The 14357-nt window shown below is 39.1% G+C and overlaps 1 protein-coding gene across 3 annotated transcripts in view; it reads left to right on the top strand.

Annotated features, from left to right (window-relative positions):
- Positions 1 to 14357, top strand: part of SPIRE1 (spire type actin nucleation factor 1) — a 190787-nt gene that overhangs the window by 146350 nt on the left and 30080 nt on the right. For all 3 annotated transcript variants that reach the window (XM_010375678.2, XM_010375650.2, XM_030925978.1), the window contains one exon: positions 9824 to 9996. In XM_010375678.2, the coding sequence (XP_010373980.2) occupies positions 9824 to 9996 (173 nt within the window). The remainder of the gene's footprint in view (positions 1 to 9823; positions 9997 to 14357) is intronic.

The following is a 14357-nucleotide window of genomic DNA, read 5'->3' as shown; positions in this document are numbered from 1 at the left end:
GAGATCGAGACCATCCTGGCTAACACGGTGAAACCCCGTCTCTACCAAAAAATACAAAAAACCAGTTGGTCGAGGTGGTGGCGTCTGTAGTCCCAGCTACTCAGGAGGCTGAGGCAGGAGAATGGCGTGAACCCGGGAGGCGGAGCTTGCAGTGAGCTGAGATTCGGCCACTGCACTCCAGCCTGGGAGGCAGACCGAGACTCCATCTCAAAAAAAAAAAGTGTTCTCTCATCTTCAGTGTTTTGAAAGAGCTTGAGAGGGATTGGCATTAATTCTTCATTCAATATTTGGTAGAATTCACCAGTGAATCCTTCTGGTCCTGGGCCTCTGCTGGGGAGCTTTTTGATTAGTGATTCAATCTCTCATAGCAAGCCTTTGTCACATACATATTCTTCAGTTTCACTTTTTAAAATTATATTTAGTTGCTAATGGAAACCCTACTTTAGAATAATTAAATATCATTGTTATGTTAAGTATGTCTTTATTTTAACCTTGACAGTTGGTATTTCACAACAACCAGAATTGAGCTGTTATAGAAAGATACTGTTCTGTAAGAGTGTTACTTCTAGAGTTCTGAGTTCAAATTGATATTAAACCCTCATTGTAAAGTAAGGGATTGGGGTCATTTTTTCCTACGGAGCTACATTGGTTCTTACTATACGGTTTTGCTTTGGGGAATTCAGTTATGATAATATCGGCAGAATTAACTTGAAGAAAAGTTTCCCTAAATATTTGTATCACTTTTCCCCTACATGTAATTGCAAGTAGGAGCTCGCTGCAGCAATGGCAAAAATGTCTGAATGTTTAAAGAAGAAAATGTTACCCATAATTACAACAGCCAGAGGCATCCACTGTGAATTTACTTGTGCATTACAAAATGAGGATGAAAACTGTATATACCGTACTCTGTTCTCTGCATCTAATGTTTTATTTGGCACGACCATCTTCCTATGTCATTAAATATGACTCCAAATATGATTTATAAGGTTGTGATCTCCTAACAGATGGCTAACTTGGGTTTTATTTACCTATTTTCCTGATTCGGGGGCTTTTTCCATTTTTTCCTATTAAGTCTGAAATTACTATTGTTGTACATCAGTCTTTGTTCATGTCTCTGATTATTTTCTTTCTTCTAAACATCTTAATTGACATCCTCAATTTTTATTCTCTCTTTGGTATAGAGATTGGAAAATATATAAATGTCATCTCCCAAGAAATAATTGCATCCCCTTCTTAACACAGTAGTCAACCTTATTTCAAAAGATATATTCATGTGCTAGAGAAAAAAAGAGCAGAATAAGAAGATACTAGAGAAGATGGAAGAGTGCTGTGACAATATGTAATATTGTATTTGCTTTACATAATTAGGAAAATCTAGAGTAGGTAATATAGGAGTTTAGAAGCACAGGTTTTTGAATGGTGAGTGGAAGATTTTTTTTTCTTTTTAGAAAAGTTTTCTGAGATAAGTTCGAGGAAGATTATTTTTGTCAACACAAAATCCCTAACCAATTTCCTGTGAGATAACTAAAACGCAGTAAAATGCCTGTTTAAAACATACATCCTAACTTACACATTTGGATAAAGATATTCAGTGAGGCATTGCTTTGGCTTCAGCAGTTTTGGAGAATATGGGAAGTCCTGGTAGATTTCGTTTTTGGAATGGAAAACAAAGACTATGCTTTGTTGGAGAGAAAGGGAAGAATGGTCAGTGGAGGTCTGAAGTCCTATGCTTCAGTGTCTGGTGTGGTGGTTTCCGAACAATCCTAGGAAGGCTGTGAGCCTGGGTCACAGGAAAGATGTTCTCTCTTTGATGCATTATTCTCAAGGTACTGGTAAGAGCTTTGAACTGCAGTGAAAATAGATGTTCCTCACTGTCCTGAATCATCACATCTCTGCAATAACCTTTTTAACAGCTTTTATTGAGCTATATGGCATTTATATACCATAAAATTCACTCATTTAAAGTATACAATTTAATGGTTATTATATGCAATACATTTTAAAAGTAGAGTGCTTCAACAGGAAATACATAATAATTTCATTTTTAAGAAATGATGGCTGGGCACAGTGGCTCACGCCTGTAATCCCAGCATTTTGGGAGGCCAAGGTGGGCGGATCGTGAGGTCAGAGTTCGAGACCATCCTGGCCAACATGATGAAAAACCCCATCTCTACTAAAAAAACAACAATTAGCTGGGCCTGGTGGCAGGCACCTGTAATCCCAGCTACTCAGGAGACTGAGGCAGGAGAATCGCTTGAAGGCTGTAGTGAGCTGAGACTGCACCACTGCAGCCACTGCACTCCAGCCTGGCAATAGAGTGAGACTCTGTCTCAAAAAAAAAACAAAAGATAATGACAGTAGTCTTCTTTTATCTGAGGGGGAGATATATTCCAAGACCCCAAGTGGATGCTTGAAACCATGGATAGTACCAAACTCTGTATATGCTGTTTTTTCCTTTACATGCATACCTATGAAAAAGTTTATTTTATAAAATAGACTCAGTAAGAGATTCACAATTACCAATAATAAAATAGAAAAAGTAATATTCAGGAAACATGCAATTTAAAACTTATTAACTGGCCGGGCATGATGGCTTACGTCTGTAATTGCAACATTTTGGGAGGCCGAGGCATGTAGATCAGCTGAGACTAGGAGTTCGAGACCAGCCTGGCCAATATGGAAAAACCCTGTCTCTACCAAAAATACAAAAATTAGCCGGGCATGGTGGTGGGCGCCTGTAATCCCAGCTACCCAGGAGGCTAAGGCACAAGAATCGCTTGAACCTGGGAGGCGGAGGTTGCGGTGAACTGAGATCACACCACCGCCCTCCAGCCTTGGCAACAGAGCGAGACTCCATTTCAAAATAAATAAATAAATCTTATGAATTATTTCTGGGATTTTTCATTTGATATTTTTGGATCATGAGTAACTGAAACCATGGAAAGTGAAACTACGATAAGGAAGGACTACTATATTCAGTTTTTACTATGTGTCAAGCACTATTCTAAGCACCCTTTTTACATGAAATTATTTAATCTTTATAACAATTCCATAAGACAGGATTATTCTCATTTTACAGTTGAAGTAACTACAGCACAGAGAGGTTAAGTAACTTGCCTGGTGTCACACTCCCAGTAAGTGGCAGAGCTGAGGTTCAAACTCGGGCAGTCTGACTGTCCTTCAACTACTAGGTTATACGGCCTACAGTAGATAGTTTATTGACACATAGTGGTGATGCTGCTGAGCTAGCTGAACTGAGAATTTTTTATAAATTGTTTCGCCTTTATTCCGAGAGCCAAATTTTCATCCTGACATAAATTATTGAAGGATAAATTTACTCTGAAATTTTAAAGATGTTATATGTTCCCCAAAATCATGTTTTAAAACAAGACTTTTTAAAAACATCTATATTTAAGTCAGAAATCCTATTCTGTGATTATTTAAAATGTTTGTATTTTTATCATGCTTTCATTTTTAACTTGTTTTTTAAAAAGTTACTTTTTCCCTTTATTGTTCCTCCATTTCAAGTCTTAGTGATGTAATTGAAACTAAGACTCTTGCATGGTTTTAATGTATTTGAGATGTTCATTCACTAGTTTCTGCCTTAGAGTCTGACATGTAGCCACTGAGGGTCTTCATTAATCTGTTCCCTTTTTTGTCCTCCTTGTATATTCCTAACAGCTGAATTATTTTCTTTTTATTGTTTGTTTTCTTTTTTTCAGCAATGCGGCCACTTAGCATGTCTTACAGTTTTGACTTGTCAGGTAAAAAAAAACAAAAACGCTTTTACACCTGACGTGGCTTTTGTGGTTTCTGTGAAATACATTTCATTCATCTGCTTGTTCAAACATGTTAAAAAAGAAAATGGAAAGGCTTCTTCTAAGCCATGGTCAGTAAAATAAAACATTCTGCTTATTTGAAAGCAATATATGTAAAAAAGATACAAGACTACAGTAAATCTGTTTTCTCCCAAGCAATTTTGGAAGAACCATCATGCCATACTCATGGTTCTAGAAAATGGTGCCCATCTTATGGTGGCTGTCACTGCCCAGGCTCTTCTAGAGCAATGAGGTTAAAGCCTATAGCAGACCTTTGCCCTAAGAGAACAGAAAAAACTTTGTAGAAACAAAATTCTGATGCATCTACTTCCTGTTCTCTAAAGCATTCAGTTATTTAAGTAACTAAACTTAAAATGGTTATCTACTTCAGATGACAGCACCTCAGTTGATGGGCAAGAACTGTCTTTTGTGTCTTTGTGCTCAGTGGATACAGCCTAATCATGAATGACTTTGAATCATGATTACGAGTATAAAAATACAGGCCGGGCGCGGTGGCTCACACCTGTAATCTCAGCACTTTGGGAGGCCGAGGTGGGCAGATCATGAGGTCAGGAGTTTGAGACCATCCTGGCTAACATGGTAGAACCCCGTCTCAACTAAAAATACAAAAAAATTAGCCGGGTGTGGTGGCATGCGCCTGTAGTCCTAGCTACTTGGGAGGCTGAGGCAGGAGAATTGCTTGAAGCTGGGAAGCGGAGGTTGCAGTGAGCCAAGATCACATCACTGAACTCCAGCCTGGGCAACAGAGTGAGACTGTCTCCAAAAAAAAAATAAAAGAGTATAAAAATACAAGAGCATTGTAATGGCTTTGGTTGTAATATATAATTATGTGCCTCAGATTTGTAGTGCAAGTTTAGACCTTTCTGTTAAACAGAGATTAATAGTGAAATGACTAAATTTGGTCTATAAAATCAACTCTTTTTAAATTAAAACTTTAAATATATATGAGTGAATTTTCTTTATTTATTTATTTTAGGAAGTAGAGACAAGGTTTCACCATGTTGCCCAGGCTGCTCTCGAACCCCTGGGCTTAAGCAGTTCACCAACTGGCCTCCCAAAGTGCTAGGAATACAGGCGTAAGCCACCTCACCCAGCCAGTTGAATTTTCAAAGCCAACTTAATCCCAATAAAATATTTTGCAAGTTAGAGTTTTTAATTTTGGAAGCTACTGTTTTAAGTATAAAATGAGATGAGATGTTGGCACAAATATTTTCTTTCAGGATTTTCTTTTCAATGCCATTGAATGCCTCAAGATACAAAGAATTGTTGGCATACCTTACTTACAAATTAATGTTTAAAGAGTTCTAGTATATTCTGTATATGAATATGTATTGAGTATCTTCCAGCTACAAAGCTAGTTTCCAACGGTTTTTAAATCTTCTGCTTATTTGTGTAGGTATGAGACGTGACTATAGTATTTTACACTCAGTTACCATTTTTGACTGACCACAGAAGAGCTTTTTCTTTTTTCTTTATTCACTTGGAATTTTTAGTTTTTCAGCCATTTGCAAAGTGACCTTGTAAAAAATTTGGTCTGGAAAATAAATGCAGAAACATAGTAATGTATATGTCACTACTAATCCCCAAAAGTTGGCAATACATTACAGATACTCTATACATTACAGATACTCTATCTTTTTTGAGTATCTACAAAAGATCCTTCTATTAGTTGGACCACAATAAGGAAGGGAGTGGTTGGCTGCCTAAACACATTGGCCATTAGTTCATCTAAATTAGGCACATTGCTGATGTTGACAACATGCTCACACACCTCATGTATAGGTATGTAGTGTGTTCTGTGTTCTTGCAGCCTGTATGATGGGTTCTGTTTGGAAAGAAAATTTTTGGTACTTAAATTTCTTAGTGTAAAAGGGTAGCAGAGAATTTTTATTTGGTTTCACTGCTTATCATTTGCTGTAATTTATTTCATGTCTTCGTGTACTTTGTGATTTCCTAATGCTTCTTTCTTGATTTCTTGTGCTGCTTTTATGTTTTTCATGTTGCATTTTAACTATTAATTAAAATTTCCCGAATTATAAATAGAAAAGATTGATTCATTTTTCTAACTTAAATGCAAAGATTGGAGTGCATTTTCTGGGTTAGAAAATGAACAAACTAGTGAGAAACATTGTAAACATACAGTGTAGATGATAACCCTGAACTTAAGTACAAGATAATGAAGTATATGCTACTGCTTAAGTATATCTTAGAAATATTAATTATTAGTGAAAATCTTAATCTATTCAACATCACTTATGGTAAGTATAACTTGTTTTTCCTATACAAATATTAAGTATATAATTTATATGTCAGTCACATTTCCTCACACTAAATAAGGCAGTAGACACATATTTAATATCATGGGTATGCATTTTAGGTTCTAAACCTAAGGTATGTGATTTCTAAAGCCATATCTAAATATTTCACCTCTTAAATATTTTGCTTACATATAAATATCACCAGTTTTTTTTTAAGAAATGCCATCTTATGTACAAGAAATACAAAGCCTATCCAAGTGTTTCGCTTTTCTCATTTGATACATTAAAGTAAAAATGGTAATTTATTCATTTAAACAGAAAAATATAGTAATCAAACTTCTTAAAAATACATTTTCTGGGCACAGTGGCTCACGTCTAGAATCCCAGCACTTTGGGAGGGTAAGGTGGGAGGTTTGCTTAAGCCCAGGAGTTATTAAGACCAGTCTGGACAACATGGCAAAACCCTGTCTCTACACACACACACAAAAATACTAAAAAATTAGCTAGGCGTGGTGGCACACACCTGTAGTCCCAGCTACTTGGGAGGCTGAGGTGGGAGGATTGCCTGAACCCAAGAGGTCAAGGCTGCAGTGAGCCATTGGAGTACAGATTGTGCCACTGTACTCCAACCTGGGCAACAGAATGAGACCCTGTCTAAAAAAAAATGAAGTTCAATTAAGTCTTTTGCAGATCTGTGGTGTGAGATAAAATCATTCAGTGTTTAGATCATCTTGAAACCTGGCTGTGACATAACCCATTTTTTATTAATTCAGTTTTTCTCAAAGCTTTGAATTTAATACAGATGTTTTCTTTCACTACTCTCAGACAGTTAGCTAAAATGACAATTATCAATCTCATAGCACAGGGTTCAGGCAATTAGAGAGCTATTAGACAATTTCTCAAATCCCCTGCATTGAGAATGAACTGAACTCAGGGCAGTCACTGTCATTTGACAGCATTCCCTAAACTTCAGTTCATATACCATCTTTATAATTTTCTGCCAGCCTTAAGTGTCACCAGTACTATTAAAAATTTTTAATCTGTCATAAACAACTTTAAACATTTCTTAAACAATAAAATCATGGATCTTAAAATACAGTTTTTTTTTCTGCAGCAAAAAAATAGAATTTTTTTTTCCATCACATTAAAATAAATATGGGCTGGGTGCAGTGGCTAACGCCTGTGATCCCAGCACTTTGGGAGGCTGAGGCGGGAGGATCACGAGGTCAGGAGATCGAGACCATCCTGGCCAACATGGTGAAATCCTGACTCTACTAAAAATACAAAAAAGTTAGCTGGGCGTGGTGGCGCGTGCCTGTAGTCCCAGCTACTTGGGAGGCTGAGGCAGGAGAATCGCTTGAACCCAGGAGGCGGAGGTTACAGTGAGCCGAGATTGCGCCACTGCACTCCAGCCTGGTGACAGAGCAAGACTGTCTCAAATAAATAAATAAATAACTGCCAAAACTATATGAGTGTTCCTCTGTGCAGTGGTATGCATGCAGTGCTATTCTTAGGGAAACTCTGGCTTTGTCGATTGGAAATGTGGGGCCAGTGTGGAAAGCTGGTTGTGTTTCTCTTATTATGATAACTCTAATGATACTAATTAGAAAGTGACCTGCTGCCAGGTGAACGGCGGGAGCCTCTGTGAGTACATGGCTAGGAAAGGTGGAAGGGTGTGCGTTTGAAATACTTGTGCTTTCTCTTAGAAAATTCCTACAAAATGTCAACAATTCTATTTCTCATTATTATAGAAGAAGATTAGAAGATTCCTACAAAATACCAACAATTCTATTTTTCATATCTCCTTATTGAAATATTTATTTTAAGATTTTTACATTTATAATTTGTATAAAACCTTGCTGCTTTTTTCCTTTTGTCCCTTTCAGCACTCCCCACCACCATCACTATTCTTTATTTGTTCTAGCTATGTAATGCCTGGGAAGGTAACAATAAAATAAATGCATATGTTGTCAAGTTCTCGATTAAAAATTTTATGTAAAAAGATAATTAATGGACAGCTGTTCTTCCTTCTTTCCTTTCCCCCTCCCTTCTCTTTCCCTTTTTTCTTTTTCTTTTCCTTCCATTATTTCTAGCTTGTTCAAACACTTCAAAAATAAGCAGAAATCATAAATATTAAATAGGATATGTATCATTTGTAATAAGAAATAATTTACATGGTTCTTATAAATAATGTCAGGGAAAGCTGCACTAGAACACACCTGTATACACATGTGTCCTGGAGCTCCACCTCTCATACTTAAGGTGTGTCAATATTACTTGCTTGGGGAGAAATATCCTACTATAAACAGCACATTCTTGGGGCGGGGGTTGTTCTTTTTTTTGAGACACAGTCTCGCTTTGATTCTCCTGCCTCAGCCTCTTGAGTAGCTGGGATTACAGGCGTCCACCACCACTCCCGGCTAATTTTTGTATTTTTAGTGGAGATGGGGTTTCACCATGTTGGTCAGGCTGGTCTCAAACTCCTGACCTCAATTGATCCCCCTGCCTCGGCCTCCCAAAGTGCTGGGATTACAGGCTTGAGCCACCATGCCGGGCCACATTCTTGTGTTTATAGTAACCTCATTTACAGTGCTTTCCCCTCTAAAAGAGCATCAGTCAGTCTTGTTCACTTTAGTACTTAGCATGCCCTTTGCCCCATTTACGGCAGCCTCGCAGACTGTCCACATGCAAAGAGCAGTCGAGTGTGCTGGTCTATAAATTGCATCATGCAATAACTGCTCTTTTTCACTTCTAAATACACTGATTTTATAGTTATTAATTTAGCCCATTTTTAACCTTCATTTGAAATACTGAAGAAAAGTAGTTCCATTTGCCTTCGAGGATTCCAGGCTATGGTACCAAAAAGCAGGCCATCAGAGTCAGTACTGAGAAAGACTCATAGATCAGCTGTGGCATGACACTATAGTGCCACTCTGGCCGAATCCATCTGAGCCTTAGCTTATTTATTCGCCAATAGAGTTAAATCAGTATGAATAATTGCTAACATTTATTGTTCACTGCCTGTACTAGGCACAGAATTTTATATACAATTATTAACCTGTTTAATGCTCACAACAAGCCTGCCTCTGTTAATATCCTCATTTTACAGACGAAAGGAGAGCAGATAGCAGTAGAGACCCAAACCATCCCCATCACACCATACTGTAGACTGCTTCATTATCTGTCATTTGTCGTATTGCCTTCTCATCCAAATTTGAGCTCTTAGTAATATAAATCAGACACATCAGAGGAAATGTATCCCAGACTTTTTGTGTTCACATTAAATATGTTTATATGAATATAGATTATTAGCCATTTTTGTTTTTAAACCAAAACATTTTCAGATCTTACAGCCATGTGTCTGGTCAGGCTTTGTGTGTGTCCTGTCTTCATCCATGTATCACTAGATCCTTAGAGGCTGTGAAGTAAACTAGCTTCTCTCAGCCCCAGTTTCTTCATCTGGAAAATAAACAGGTTGGAGTCAGTTATCAGTTTTAACTCTAAATTCTCATCTACAAGTATGAATATGTAATTATTCATTTTAAAGTTTCCTTTAATTGAATTTGACAGTTAATATCCAACCAGAAAAAGTTTTCTGTACATAGGCAAGGTGTTACTGAATCAAGCCTCTGTGTTTTTGTGTGAAATGCTGTGTTGCCTGGTATGGTTCCAGCACAGATAACCTGTCTTGGCTCAAGAAAAGGTCAGCTTTTGCTTTTTTACCAGATGTAACTACCCCTGAATCTACAAAGAATCTGATGGAGTCATCTATGGTAAATGGAGGTTTGACATCACAAACAAAAGAAAACGGGTTACGTACTGCACAGCAGGTGCCTGCACAGCGGAGGAAGCTCCTCAGAGCCCCAACTCTGGCCGAACTGGACAGCTCGGAGTCTGAGGTAAGGCCCAGTTCACACAGCTGGACTCCAAGATGAGGGTGCTTAATGCTCTCTGACCCAGTTTACTGATTATCTGGCTTCGGTTGTTGCTTAATCTCTTCTCATTTTTCAACCAATAAAGCTAGGATTAAAATTAATTTGATTTGCAGGAAATTAAATAGTAGATTACTTTCTGTTATTAGTAAAGACCAATATAGTGGCTGTAATTTATAGAAGACTAAAATTTTTGTCGGGCATGTTGGCTCATATCTATAATCCCAGCACTTTGGTAGGCCAAGGCAGGAGTATCACTGAGCCCAGGAGTTTGAGACCAGCCTGGGCAACATAGCAAGACCGTGTCTCTATAAAAAATTTGAAAATTAGCCATGTGCAGTAGCACATACCTCTGGTCCCAGCTAGTTGGGAGGCTAAGGCAGGAGGATTCCCTGAGCCCAGGAGTTCGAGTCTGCGGTGAGCTGTGATTGTGCCACTGCGTTCCAACCTGGGCAACAGAGTGAGACTCTGTCTCAAGAAACAAAAAAAGAAAAAGAAAAAAATATATATATATACACACACACACACACACATATACAGTCTTAAATTGTAAGTGGGGTTAAAACAAGTCAACAGTTTTCCAACTTATATTACCTTAGTATCTTCCCATTTGTTTGGGGAACAAAAAAATAAAGTTAAGAAAAACATTTTGCATAGATTCTTCTCCCTCTAAAATCCACACACTCATACTTAGGACTGTTCTTTTTGTAATCATAATACCAACAGATAAAATTCCAAAAAAGAAAATTCTAATAGTATTCTCCAGATTTCATCTTCCACCTACTGCCCTTTGTGGAGAGGGAAAGATATCATATCCTTCCTGATGTCAACATCCACCTACATGTTAATGCTTCCCACACCCATCTCAGGTTCCTATCTGCAGTATCAGTATTGTATACATCATTGCCTGCTGGGTCTCCACTGCCCCCTCCTCAAAATCAACTTAGGTAAAATGACATTCTCTTCTTCCCTCCCTTCTCCCTCACCCACTTGCCAAATCACACACACACACCCTAGCTACATATGCATGCACACACACACACACATACACACCCTAGCTACACATGTACACACACACATCCTAGCTACACACTCACATACATACGCATCCTAGCTTCACGCACACAGCCTAGCTACGCACGCACATGCACACACATACACCCTAGCTTCATACACACTTCCCCTAGCTGCACATGCGTGCGTGCACACACACACACCCCAGCCACGCACATCCCCCAGCTTCACACAAACCCTAGCTACACACATGCACATACACACACCTGCATGCATGCACACACCCCCCCTAGTTTCTCATCTTCTGCTTGCTATCCTAGTTGCTGGCTCCATCCAAGGTGGAATCTGAGGAATTATTCTTTAATTCTCCTCTCATTGGTCTCCACCCCATTCTAAGCAATACCAATAATAATTTTGCTACTGAAGGTTTTTCAAATATCAATAACTAAGAAATATTCGTATTACCAACGTCAGTTGGTCTCTCTCTCTTACTGTCTCTTCAGTCTATCTGACTTTTCTTCTTGGCTCCCTAAATTCCATCTTGCACTCACTGCTCTTTGTAACTCCTGCTTAAAACCTTTGGAAGGCTCCCTGGCACGTACAGAATAAAATTTACATCCCCTGATCACATGCCTGCAGACACCTATGACCTAATGTCACACCTTCCCTGCCTCTGGTTTATGCCTCAGCCACGCGCAGCCATTCACTCTTCCCGCACAGCCCATCGGTGCTCAGCGTGGTGCTTAGCCGTGTCTGCGGTCTCCCCTCATGTCCTTGTCAGAGTCAGCATGGCCTCGCTTTGTCTTAGGAAGTCTCCCAGATACCGCTAGCCTGCCAGGACCCCTTCTTTGTGATTCTGTCATAACCCGTTCATCCCTCTGTTTCGCTGGAACAGTTAACACCCTGTCATGTAATTATTCACTTATTTCTCTGTCCCACCAGAGTACATGTTCCCTCAGAGGAGGAACCATGATAAATTTACTTTATATCTCCAGTTTCTAACACCCAGTAGACACTAAAATATTTAGATAAATTCATACTAACCTGTAAGAACAGCGATTTACATTTTAAAAGCATCTAGCTCAAATATCTAGACAGAGCTCCAATTCGGGAGCCACTCCCACGTGTGGCTATTTAAATTTAAATTATAGGCCGGGCGCGGTGGCTCAAGCCTGTAATCCCAGCACTTTGGGAGGCCGAGACGGGTGGATCACGAGGTCAGGAGATCAAGACCATCCTGGCTAACACCGTGAAACCCCATCTCTACTAAAAAATACAAAAAAAAACTAGACGGGCGAGGTGGCGGGCGCCTGTAGTCCCAGCTACTCGGGAGGCCTGAGGCAGGAGAATGGTGTGAACCCGGGAGGCGGAGCTTGCAGTGAGCTGAGATCCGGCCACTGCACTCCAGCCTGGGCGACAGAGCGAGACTCCGTCTCAAAAAAAAAAAACAAAAAACAAAACAAATTTAAGTTATAGTAAAATTAAATAAATGAAGAACTCAGTTTCTCAGTCATGGCACTCAGGGGCCCGGGAACCTCTGTGACCATGGCTACACAGATCACAGTCCCTTCACAGAGTTTGGCTGGGTGGCACCAATCTGCAGCTGCCAGGAACCACCTTCCTGCACCCCACAGGCCTACTTTTAACTCCTTTTCTAGTCCTCTTCCATCACCTCATGAGGCATGACCACACAGCAAGGCATGATCAGATAAATTTGCAGCCTCTGTAACCTTCTTTGTGGTCTTCTTTTTGAAGATAAAGTGGTAATGCCCCAAATCCACATCTTGAGACGATTTGCTAGGCATGCTATTCTTAATCAAAGAGAGGCCGTTTTCATCAGTTAGATTATGAAGCAAGCGATAAATTGCCGAAAAGAGAAATGTGAGATCTGGATTCCAGCTACCTCTGACTTTTGTCACTAGCTACTGGTTTAAACCTGGATGAATCATAGTTCTTAAGTCAGTGGTAGTAGAAATCTCAAAGATTTATGGAGCAGAGTGAATGATCTTAGACAAGGGTATGGAAATAAGCATATTCCTCCTTTCCTCTTCAATCTAAAATTGATATTTTTAAGTATAAGAAAAGAGCAAAGGTATTAAATGTGGGAATGTCTTATGTTCCTTTTTAAATATATATATAATTCCTTTTTGATATACATTATATATATTTAGAAGTTTTTAAATTCATATATATGTATGTATGTGTGTGTGTGTGTGTGTGTGTGTATATATATATATATATTTTTTTTTTTTTTTTTTGAGACAGAGCCTCGCTCTGCCCCCCAGTCTGGAGCACAGTGGTCCAATCTTTGCTCACTGCAACCTCGACCTCCCAGGTTCAAGCGATTCTCCTGTCTCAGCCTCCTGAGTAACTGGGATTCTAGGTGCCTGCCACCATGCCCAACTAATTTTTTTATATTTTTATTAGAGATGGAGTTTCACCATGTTGGCCAGGCTGGTCTCAAACTCCTGACCTTAAGTGATCCACCTGCCTCAGCCTCCCAAAGTGCTGGGATTACAGGCGTGAGCCACCACGCCCAGCCAAAAACTTCTAAATGATACCCAAATGTTAACATTTAGAAAACACAGATAAACCGAAGTGTTTATTTTTAATCAGCTGTTTCAAGTTTGGGGTTTGTATTAATCAAAGTTTTAATAAACTTTCTATTGATGAGACAGTAGTTCTCTTTAACCGTGGTAGACGAATTGTGTTTATTCTAAAACACTCTATTAACATTAGCTGATTTCAGATCATCAAATGGTTAAAGCCAGCTCAGAAGAAGGTCTATTGTAAAGCCATTTAATGAACTGACATTTATATGACATGAGTGAACACCTGGAAACTCAAACTGTGTTTCCTTACAGTGTGAATTAGTAAAGAACAGTTCTCCGTGTTGCACCTGCCCTGGGCCCACTCAGGGTGTATGGACTGGGTGCTGGAATGGACACTTGACCTTGTCAGCCACCAGCGTATTCTCCCTCTGATGAGAGGAGCTGATTCTGTGATCTCTAGGTCTCTTCCAGTTCCAAAACTTGGTAGCTCCAGAAGCGTGAAACTGGAAAAGATGCTGAGGAATTCTATCTATTCCTAAACCAAGATTGACTTACCTGTGGTCATATTTGCTGTCTTACAAATGGCCACAAATACAGAGACTGTTAAATACATCCCATGTCACATTGCAGGGGTTTTTTCGTTCACATCTTACAGTAATTTTTTGTTCCCTACTTTTTAGTGCATTTTAAAACTCTTCTCCTATTCTTTTCACCAACTTTTTTTTTTCCAGTACTACTCCATTTTTTCCAGTCAAATATTTA

Source organism: Rhinopithecus roxellana, chromosome 21 (assembly GCF_007565055.1).
Source record: "Rhinopithecus roxellana isolate Shanxi Qingling chromosome 21, ASM756505v1, whole genome shotgun sequence".
NCBI lineage: Eukaryota > Metazoa > Chordata > Mammalia > Primates > Cercopithecidae > Rhinopithecus > Rhinopithecus roxellana.
The sequence above is the reverse complement of the archived record's forward strand: the minus strand, read 5'-3'. Positions and strand labels throughout refer to the sequence as shown.